This window comes from Centruroides sculpturatus, unplaced genomic scaffold (assembly GCF_000671375.1).
Source record: "Centruroides sculpturatus isolate CEXI.00-Female unplaced genomic scaffold, Cexi_2.0 scaffold661, whole genome shotgun sequence".
Taxonomy (NCBI): Eukaryota; Metazoa; Arthropoda; class Arachnida; order Scorpiones; family Buthidae; genus Centruroides; species Centruroides sculpturatus.
Window position 1 is genome coordinate 95,391 of NW_019384963.1, and position 11,881 is coordinate 107,271.

Below are 11,881 nucleotides of genomic sequence, written 5' to 3' on the forward strand. Positions count from 1 at the left end.
GTTACACTAGCAGCCAAATTAAAAAATAAAATTAAAAACAACATCAACACCAATAAGTTCAAAAATAACGAAATACTAAACCAAGCAGGTGTCATATACGAAATAAAATGCACATGTAAGAACCCAGCAATATACATTGGCGAAACAGGAAGACAACTCGGTACCAGAATTAAAGAACATAAAGCAGCAATTAGACTTAATTATAACCAATCACCGTGGACAAATCACTGTAAGGAATTTGGATGCACAATAAACGAAAAAAGTATAAAAATTATCCATAAAGAAAAAGATAGTTATCTACGAAAATTCAAAGAGCACTTCGAAATCATTAATAAAAGCAAAACCATAAATCTAAATGATGGAATGGAGGTTGACAACGTGTGGGAGGAAATGGGAGGAGCTAAAGGGAAAGAAAACAAAAAGAGGGGGAAATGGTCTAAAAATGCCTTAGGGGACATAACATCAACACTGGGCAGATGTCAATCTAAAACTTAAAACAGGTTAGTTAACTATTGTATAACTATTGTAGTAACATACCGTTATAGTAATAGAATTTACCAATTTATAGAAATGTAAAAAACCTGAAGAGGGGTGTAAATTACACGAAAATATTGCACCCGAAATGCATAGTAAATAAATAAATAAAAAATACAAATAAAAGCTTTGTCTCTGATTAAATGCAGTCCAGGCAAAAAAACGGTGGTTATTTCTGTACAATTAACCCATAGAGTTTCATCAATTTTGAGGAAATATTTTTGAAAAATTGATTTTTTAAAAGGAATATAAAGAAAACCACACCATGGATATATACATATCTATTACTTATATTAGTTACTATGATTAGTATTACAATATTATCATATATATGTATATATATATAATATATAACACACACAGCATTCTTCATTCTTGTATAAATATTTCTAGAGACTAGAGATTCACAATATCTACAAATTTGATAATGATGACTCTACTAACTTTAAGAACTCTTCTATATATTTTAAATAAACTGGTATTGATTTAATTAGGCTTGCTTTAATATAATGTGGATATTCAAAAATTTATTGCACAACTTTATTTGTAACTTGTAATTAAAATAATTTATGAACTCATATGATCAATTTTATTCTTAGTCTAAAAGAAATACACTTATTTAGCTTCAAGATATGTTTACTGTACTAAAGTACATATATACTCAATAACTGATAAAGTCCAGACAGATCATTTTACATTTAACAACTAATTTAATTTCTATTATTTTTATGGTCTTTTTTTGTTTTATTTTATATAACTTGCTAATTTTTGTTTTGAATGAAAAAATTTTATAGATAAATTTTTNAACAAATAAAGACTAAGCTTAACATGTAATATAAAAATTAAATTGATTAATGTAATTAATTAAAAAACTTTTTTGAATCCAAATGTTTTTAATTTAGTGTTATTAAATTTTTGAGTTTATGTCAATAAAAAAATAATTTAATCATGAGTATAAATACACTAAAGATACAATATATAAAAATGAATATATCTTTAAAATAAAATATACTCATTCTTTACTTTTTTTATATAAAATACTTTGAACTTTCTTTTAAAGAAATAGAAATAAATTACTTAATTCAGAAATATTAATTTATTTTAGCTATACTTGTTATGACATTCTAATTTAATCTTTTATAATCAAGATGTTTCATAAATTATTAATATATAAAAAAATATATTTGTTGTTCAAAATAAATTTACAAAATTAAAAAAATACATTTTATCTAAATTTTTACACTCTTAATATCATATTTAATCAAAGATTTGATAATGAAAATAAGATGAGATCTTGATCATTAACTTTTTTACTGTTACAGATTATCAAGTGAAGCTTAAGAGTGGCATACAGTATAGTGGAAACTTGATTATCCAAACGTAATGGGATAAATGATAATCCAAAACTTTTTTTTTTGTATTTTGGGTACAAAATAAAGCACTGCACATTTAAAGTTTTATTAACAATAAATATTGTAATGCAATTACTATATTTGAAAATAAATAATTTACTCAAAATTGAAAGTATGACCTAGTTTTGTGATACTATAATTGATAGATGACTGATTTCCACTTATACAAAGAGTTTGGTATGAACAATGTTGCACATTTTTCTTTTTTTTTTTTTTTAAACAATTTGGATAATCATGATTAAGATAATCAAGTTTCCATGTTTGTACAAGTATCACAATTTAAGAACCACCAATATAAATAACTTTCAAATAATACCATACTTGACAAAAATTTCTACTTATATATGCAATTTGTTTATTTGCATAATAATAAACAAATTGTAAATGATTTGAACAATAAAATAAATTAATACTTTATTTTTTAAAGAACAGAATTAAATACTTTATAAATACTTTTATTTAAATTTATTTTATAAATTAACATTCTGCAAAAATATAAGATTAAATCAATCATTGCTACATGATTTATATGGCGTACAATTGTGTTTTTTTACTTCTGAATACATTATTTTGAAAATAAATAAGTTTATACGGAATGGTGTAAAAAAATAAATTTTGTTTTGTTTATTTACATTTTTTTTTTTATCTATTAAATATTTTCTCTGTATTACTAGAATAATATAATGAAAAATTTTAGTATTGTAACCATCACAAATCCTGTGAGATGGAAATTTTTATATGACAACCATACTTATAGAAAAATTTCACTATTGAAAATTCTTGTAAAGAATTTTTTGCAGATTTATATAGCTTTCTCTTTATAAAAAATTAACAAATGTATATTTTTCAAAAACAAATCTATAAATACCAGAGTAAAAAAATTTANTGGAAGCGTTGGTATAAGGCTTAGTTTAAGGTTAAGATTTTTGTTATTTTATCTTTACTTTTAACTTAAAATAATTGAATTTACCTGACTTCTTGATGCCTGACTTTGCGTATGTTCTAATTGTGATGCTTGAGTCTGAGAAGGTAAGGTGAAATCGGTGAAATCAAATTCCGTTCCTTGTGTATCTGCACCCAGCAAATCCGTTCCTTCCTCCGTATCCAAAAATGTTAAAGTCTGAGAACTTGGTCCATAAGCCTCGACGCTCATTTCTTTCTTATATTCTATATTATTATATATTCAATTAAATCTATAATATATAAGAACGAATTGAATAAAACTGTTGTTTATTAACAAAAACTATACATGAAAATGCAATTCACCTAAGATCTACATCTTAAGAAAATAAAAAAATAGAAAACAGGAAATTCAAATGTGATAACAGAATTATTTAGAAATAATTAAAACAAAAGACATTATTTATGTTAAATATTTAAAGAATATTTAAGAAAACAATGTCCCATCATTTAATATATCTAAAAAAACGTATTTTATTAAACAAGTAGCTGAAATAACATATACTGTATATATATATTCTAAATAGGGATGACAACAAATTCTAACTTATTTTAAAAGAATCATTTTATGAAAATAGTATATAAACTGCCATTCAATACAACTTTCCATATGTGATCAAAAATTGCTAAATTTTCAAAATATATTTATAATAAAATATATACATAATATGAAGGACAAACTGTTATTGTCAAAAGATGATGGTTAACTGAATCAGAATAAAATTCAAAGTTCCAATTTATTTGATCTATAAATACATTACTACAAATAAACAGACGTTTAAGTTATTCCATGAATAAGATAAAAAGCTCTTTTATAAAAAGTGGTATATGATAAAACTATGCCAATTAGAGTTCATAAATTCATGTTGGATGCATGTATCATTGCACACATTAAATGACGATAAAAAAGATTAAAATGCAAAGTTATAAACTAATCATTTAAAATGTATATGTTTATCATCTATTATTTTAAAAATGTAAACTCTGTCAGGATATTAACTCTAAGCAGTATTAAATTTATTGTAAATTTATAAATTAAACATTTAAAATTTTTTCCCCATTTTAATTTATACAATTTAGTAGTAGCACACACACATATATATAAAATGAATAAAATTAGCAATAATTATTACAAATTGCTTGTAAGTATAAATAGTAAAAGAAGACAAACTATTTCTGGAATTTCAATAAAAATAACATTGTAAATAATAATATAAAAGTTTATTTTCAGAACTTCATATTGATTTTTTTCTAAGTATTTAACAACTTCAAAAATAAATGTTTGATGGAATGTAACATACCAACTAGTTACCACTAAGCTAAATTATCACAATAAATAATAATCAAACATAAAAATACAAAACCAGTTAATCGAATGATCATCTGTTAAAAAAAGTATTAAATATATTAAAAGTTTAAAACCATAACAACAACACTATATTTTTTAACGAAGAAACTGTTCTAATACTTTTACTGTTTTTATTTATAAATCAAAACAAACATGTAAAAGTAGAACACATTGAACACTATTTTTGATAAATATATATGCACATTGTACTAGAAATATGAACTAGAAAAATGTCATAGGTAATTATTACACAAATTACAGGAAAATAAATAAATATATTAAAAAATTGGTACTTTTCTGTTAACTGGGCACCAGTCACTTTTACTACTATTTGTAACAAACTTGATATTTTATTTCATAATTTATACATTTAATATTACAATGAATATGTTTATACATATGTGTGGAAAATATGCATTGTAATATTAAAAATGTGTATAAGCATATTCATTGTAATTGAACTGAATGGTGCCCAGTTAACAGAAAAGTACCAAAAAATTAACAACAACTTTCATCATGCACCTGTTTATTTAAAAAAAAGGAGCTTTAACACTGTAAATTATTATTATTAAACATATTGTCACCATTAAAGAATTTTAATCATGGATCAGAATAATTAATTAAGTCACTTAATAAATATTTTTGACAAATTAAAATAACTTCTTAATTAATGAAAAAATAAACTTAATAAACAGCCCAATAAACCTAATTAACAATAATAATAATTATTTAAATTGCCAAAATTATAGAAAAAAAAAAAATAAATAAATAAATAAAAACGTATTCTGTTTAGAAACACACAACACAAACACCTGATCTAATTACACATATTTTTTTCGAAAACAATTAAAAATGGAATCGAATTACGCACAGATTTTACTCGTTAATTAACAAAAATCGAATCGTGAATTATTATAAACACATGATCAATTGTATATTACACAGGAGTAAATTTACAAAACACAAGACATTAGGCCTAATGTTAGGGTTAAAATGGAAGCGTTGGTATAAGGCTTAGTTTAAGGTTAAGATTTTTGTTATTTTATCTTTACTTTTAACTTAAAATAATTGAATTTACCTGACTTCTTGATGCCTGACTTTGCGTATGTTCTAATTGTGATGCTTGAGTCTGAGAAGGTAAGGTGAAATCGGTGAAATCAAATTCCGTTCCTTGTGTATCTGCACCCAGCAAATCCGTTCCTTCCTCCGTATCCAAAAATGTTAAAGTCTGAGAACTTGGTCCATAAGCCTCGACGCTCATTTCTTTCTTATATTCTATATTATTATATATTCAATTAAATCTATAATATATAAGAACGACATAACTTGCTCGAATATATTCGATTCGGACAGTTTTCTCCGTTCTTACGTCCCATGCGTGTAAGTACAATGATGTCAAGGCGACGTCAGCAATGACGTCAATAAATCTATAAAAGTAATAATTACGTTTTTATTGTTTAATTTATAAATATATTAGAGAATATTTTATGGAGTATTATGTCGTTATTTTCCGAGTTTAGTTTCTTTTACGTGTCGTAATTTTTTACCATTTTATGCGGTCTATCGGTTGTTTGCACGTTGATATGGCAACAGAAAATGGCCGAATCGGCCACCAGTTTTTAAAGAATAAATAGATGCGTTTTACGTTTCTAGCCAGCCGGCAATAGACTTTAAATTGGCTTTTAGGTGAGGTTTTTTAAATTGTATGACGGATTTTAATTAATATTTTTTTCTTTTATTGGTTTTTGTTATTGAGCAAATGTAATGGAAACTTTTTAAATTTCTGTCATGCTTTCTAATTATAATAATGTCTTATTATGTTAACAAGAAATGTAATGTATTTACACCTATATTTAATAGTAATTAATAATTATATGAGTAAATGAATATTTTCTACTGTTTGCTATAAACTTATAATAAATACAAAGATGTAAAATAATAGGTTTTATATTAATTTTCAGGAAATGCATTATACACTTTACACACACACACAAATTTGTTCTCAAGTTTCTCCATTGTTTCTATCTTTGCCTTTGGACAATTAAAACCTGTCTGTTTTCTATGTATTGTCAGTTCTTCCATTATCTTTTATCTGAAGTAATTCTCCACTTTTCATTAGTTATCAGATCTTTAAGCATTGTCAAATTGCCACACATTGATTTCTTTATTTTTATATATGCTTATTGTATTTCATGTTATTGCATTGCATTAATCTTTTCATTTTGTGTAATTTACCAGTAATTGTTATGTTGTTTGAACAAAGTTAAAGATTTTAAATATTTTTGAGGGTTTACAATAATAATATTTTAAAAGAAAATAATTTTGTTTTTTAAAAAAAGAATCTAGTTTTCATTTTTTTTTTAAACATTTAGAATATTAGAAAAAAGATTAAGAATAATCTGATCAATGAGGAAACTATTTTTATTTTCTTAATTTAATTAACATGTTCATTGGGTAAGTATAAACACTATATATTAATGTCAATTTTATTGTATCAAATTTTTGGACTTAACATTTCTTGAGATTAATATAGATATAAACATCATATAAGTAAAATTCTGGAAATTCTGTTGATGGCCCTAGAAGGTAGGGCTTTATATTATCTTTAAACAATAATAATCAAAATTCAAGACAATTCTTTAATAATCATTAATCTTTTGTCACACATTTGATCAGTTTGATACACTAACTTGTAAGTACAGTTTGAATTGTCATTTCTTAAAGCATTTTCCTGTTTTTCAGTAGCTTTATTTCTCTCATTTCTGCTTGAGCTTTACTTTTAATACTTAAAAAACCTTCATATTACACTTGGTAATTTTTTTCCATTATTATTTTGATAAAATGCACTTTGTCTCACAACATAAAAAATACTCAGATATTTAAAATTTTCAGTATGTACAGTTAATTCAAGAAATAGTACTTCAGATTTTAATTCTAAAAAGTTGATAATCTGTAAAACTAATTTTATAACTCTGTATCAAATTACAAGCACTTCAACTGAAGAAAAAGAAAACACTGAATAAGAAACAAATAAAAAGAGAAAAAGCTTTAATGATTGCAATTCATCACTAAATAAAAAGCATCAAACAAAATATGAATACAAATCTGTGAAAATGTGAAAAGGAAATTTGTTTCACATTTATAAGGTCTGTTTGGAAATACTTATTGGTTCATCTGCTTAAACTGGGTGTCGTTCAGAAATGTTACCTACAAAGTTTTCCATCAAATTTACTAGTTGCTTCCAGACTTATCAATCTTTGAAGGTAGGTTAGTGTGTGACTGACCAAATGTTAATATCATTCACCTTAATTATCAACTAATTGATCAGTAATCCTTTCCAAACAGACCAATAGACATTTTTTTGTTTAATATACAGTATAGATGTAATGAATAGTTAAGAAATACAGAAAAATATTAAATTTGAATAAAGAATGGGTAAGAAATTTGCATAATGAATGGTTAAGAAATACAGAGAATTGTTAAATTTAAACAAATCATTTTTATATTTGTAGTTTTTTTTTTATTTCTTTGTGAAAAATATAATAAAATATGAGTTCAGTGAAGATTAATTTGTTAATTTGTATTTTCTTATTAGTTTTCTAGTAATGATGATTTTTAAAACTAAACAATACATCAGAAATGTTTCTAATGCACTAAAAATTCATAAAATATTTCCTTAATTAAAAAGTGATTATTTTAATTCATTGCATCATCTTTTTTATGGTTTTATATTGCATCTGATGGAAGTCTAATTCAGTAATTAATTGTACTTGAATAACAAATATTTTTGGCTGCATTTATTGACTATCTACTAATTTGAAATATAGAACAAAAACAAATTGTACGTTATTTTTTTGAACCTGAAGGACGTTAATAAATGCAGCTGAAAATACTTAATTATAATTGTTGGAGATAAGTTTGTTCTATTCTAATTGTTGTTTTAGAGTTTTGTAGTTCTTTCCTCTCTTTAGAGTAAAAGGAAAAATTTGATATTTGAAGATTCTCACATGATTTTAACTAACATTACAATAGTTTTATTTTACTGTTTGTTCATTTTTATAATAAACTTAATCAAAAATTACAATAACTCTAAAAATAAAGTTTGTTTTATTAAGATTTTTTTTTGTTATTGAAATGAACAAGAAAGAACTTTTTTATAAAATTGTAAGATCAAACAGGGGACTTGTCACAGTTTTGTATTTGAGAAAAACACAAAAAACTTTACCAGCTGTGTTACTGCAATTGGAAATAAAATTTTACTTCATTATTAGCAAAAGTGCATTTAGTTTAGCTTAATTTTAGGTGTAAATAATTTGTTTGAATGTTGGAAAAATTACCTTTTAAAATGATTAAAAATAGTTCTACAGACTTGAATGTAAGTACACAGCATGAATACATGTTAAAAAACCACGAGTAGCTCCCAGTAAATAATCAAAAATGACTGACAATTGTTGGCAAGTCCTTTTTTCAATCTCATTAGAAGTAGTACTTGAAATTAATTTAAAATTTGTTTTAAATGGTATATAAAATTTAAAAAATAACTGAAATTACATTTCTTATATCTATTCAATAAGAGAGATAGTGAAGAACTTATATACAGTCGACCCCCCCCATAAGATGGTAGATATGTTCCATTTTTTATGAAATTGATGTTTTAGGAGACCTTGCCAATTGCAGCCCGACACGTGGGAAGTTTACGGACTATGGCTGTTTGAAAGGTTTTCTTCCGTAAAATTAATTCATTCCTAGACTAATTCGACTCGACATTTCCAAAACACGTATATTTTTTTGGGAATAATCCGTATAAACTATGCTATAAACAAAAAATTGTAGGATTACTTACCGAATGTGCACCGTTCGACGTCGCCATTGCTTAAGCTTGTTTTCATCGCGGAACAGCGCACCAAACAGCGGTTGCAATTTTTGATAAGTTATTTTTCTGTGAAAACTTCATTGAACTTTGCAGACATCATTAATAGAAATAATTTTTATGGCCATTGAATAAGAAATGTTTCTTTCACAAGAAATGTATGAAATTAGTGCTGTATTAGACTTACGGTACCTAATTTACATACTGTACAGACGATAGTAAACTCAACTTACTCGCCTAAACTCTCCGTAGCGTGGTGCTGGACAGTGGAAAGTAGTTCAGCTGCCCGATGATGTTTTACCGAATTATACGAGTTTTTTTACCATGTTTGTACGGATACCGTCGCAATTTTTTCTCTGTCATATAGGAATCCGAACTATAGGAAACCGTGTCATAGGGGGTTGACTGTATATCTTAGCATTAGTGTACACCAGTGATTCTCAACCACTGTGCCGTCACTGCGAACATCCCATACATAAGTGACGTGAGACAAGTAGTTTAATCGGTTTACCTTCCTAGGGTGCATTTGGAAATTGTAACCGGTGTTACTGGAAACAGCTGGTAGTTACTAAGATGTTTAGAAAATGTGATCTAAATAACCAACTGTGTTTAAAAATCACTGTTATGATGTCACCGGTTGTCCTATGGTACTTACCGAAGTAACTGTGTGTGCCGCCAAATTTTTAAATTATTAAAAGTGTACCATGACGAAAAAAGGTTGAGAATCACTGGTGTACACACTAATGCTAAGATATATGTTTGATTTATTACTTATTTATTGCTATTTACCATTATCATTATCCTGTAACTGAATCTTTTTGAGCTGATTTGCCTGCATCACTGAATCTATTTACAATGTCATTGTAAAAGGTAGAACTACAAATCCATCACATGTGCAAAAGCAGTTTTGTAATGACATGGTAAATGATGAGTATTTTCAGGGTCGTCTATACACTTTACAATTTTGAAAATTTACTTTATCAAATGGTCAAGGATTGTTTGTTTGTGTGTGTGTATACAGGGTGATTCAAAAGTCACAGAAATCATCTGACAAGAAATTAACTATTTTGGTATTAAAATTTTTATGACGTAAAAATCCTGTTTCTTTCTAAGCATTTCTGTGAAAACCACATCGTCTTATTGTAAATAGTTTGAGTGTTATTAATTTTTTAAAATTTCTGTGACTTGAATCACCCTGTGCGTACTGTACATATAATGATTTTAACTTATACCCCAAAATCATTGGCAAGTCTCCTTTTTGTTGTCACTATTTCAATAATTAACTATATATTTTTATCATAACTGTTAAGTAGTTATGTCCAATACAATCATCATAATTTTATGAAGCTGAAACTATATCAATATAGAGACTCTTATGCTAGAATATAACAAGTCACCTGATATGGTGATCATCATATGTCATTCTTTTAACTCGACTAGAGAGAGATGCATTTCAGATTATAAATAAGCAATTGGATGAAGAAAGCTTTCAGTAAAGATATTAGAAAAATGATCATTTGACTTGTTAGTTTTTTTGTAACTGTAATTTTGGATGTATACCCTGCAGAAAATTTCAGGAATAAAATAAAACCTTTCCATAACTTGCCCTATGGCCATCCTTAAGTTGCAGTTTATCTTGCACCTTCAGGTTGGCCATTGAAAATATGATAACAGACTTACCTGGCTCCCACACACAATCTCAACAAGAAACAAGTGCATCAACTTGTTTAATGCTCTAGCTCGTGTTGCTAGATCAACTTGGGGACTTAATAGTGAAGCAATCGAAATAATATATAAAGGAGCGCTCATACCAAGGCTGACCTATGCAGCGGCGGCCTGGTATTACGTGGCTGAGAAAGAAGCTATCAAAAAGAAATTGAATAGCGTGCAAAGGTGTGCACTTTTACAACTGACAAAAGCATACCAAACCACATCGACAGATGCTCTTCAAGTGGCACCCATTGACTTGATACTAAAAGAGAAGGCGAAATTATACCTCTGCAGAAGATGTAACAACAATCAAATTGCAGGACAAGAATACTCTGATAAAGATATTGATCTAGTGCCCGAAGTAGCTATGCTACCTATGCCGTATGATCGAAAAGCCATAAACATTGCAGAGGAGAGGGAAAAGGGCTCGATCGAAATATTCACAGACGGCTCGAGAGTGGATAACCACGTCGGAGCTGCTTTTATGGCAATGCAGAATGACGCTAAATTCATACTGAACAATATAGATTAATGGACTCATGCTCGGTTTTTCAAGCTGAGCTCTATGCTATCGAAAGAGCAATTATGTGGGTAACAAGAACCCACGTGTCTGATCAAATCATAATAAATACAGATAGCAGATCTGCTTTAGATACTCTACAACAATTTGCTGATACTAATGCAACAGCTTTAAATATTAAACAAATAATAAATCAAAGTGGAATTAACATCAAAATGAAATGGATAAAGGCCCATAGTGGCATATTTGGGAACGAGAGAGCGGACCTCCTAGCTAAGGAGGCGGCACACATGACTGACGTGACTCAAGGCAGGATCCCCATTTCGGGGATAAAGAGACTACTCAGAGACGAAACCATCGCAGAGTGGCAAGACAGATGGTCATACTCTCAGAAAGGAAGACACACGTTTTGGTTAATACCAAGCGTGGAAGAACGAGTCAAAGAACTCAATTGGCTCCCTATGGATCACATCAATTGTCAACTATATACAGGCCACGGGAATTGCTACTCATACTTAAAGAAAATC

General features: G+C 27.3%; 2 protein-coding genes across 6 annotated transcripts in view; one reads left to right on the forward strand and one right to left on the reverse strand.

Moving 5' to 3' along the window:
- Nucleotides 1–5,673, reverse strand: part of LOC111632474 (putative regulator of nonsense transcripts 1) — a 45,551-nt gene extending 39,878 nt beyond the window's left edge. Inside the window, exons 1-2 of one of the 2 annotated variants that reach the window (XM_023376895.1) lie at nucleotides 5,556–5,652; nucleotides 2,917–3,139 (exon numbers count right to left, since the gene is read on the reverse strand). In XM_023376895.1, coding sequence (XP_023232663.1) covers nucleotides 2,917–3,099 — 183 coding nt within the window. In that variant the 5' untranslated portion in view covers nucleotides 3,100–3,139; nucleotides 5,556–5,652. Of the gene's footprint in view, nucleotides 1–2,916; nucleotides 3,140–5,332 lie in introns of both variants that reach the window. The other variant, XM_023376896.1, reaches the window with a different exon arrangement.
- Nucleotides 5,674–5,796: 123 nt separating this feature from the next.
- Nucleotides 5,797–11,881, forward strand: part of LOC111632473 (poly(A) RNA polymerase GLD2-like) — a 91,452-nt gene continuing 85,367 nt past the window's right edge. For 3 of the 4 annotated variants that reach the window (XM_023376890.1, XM_023376891.1, XM_023376893.1), the window contains exon 1: nucleotides 5,797–5,940. The gene's annotated coding sequence lies outside the window, so the exon portion shown is untranslated. The remainder of the gene's footprint in view (nucleotides 5,941–11,881) is intronic. The other variant, XM_023376892.1, reaches the window with a different exon arrangement.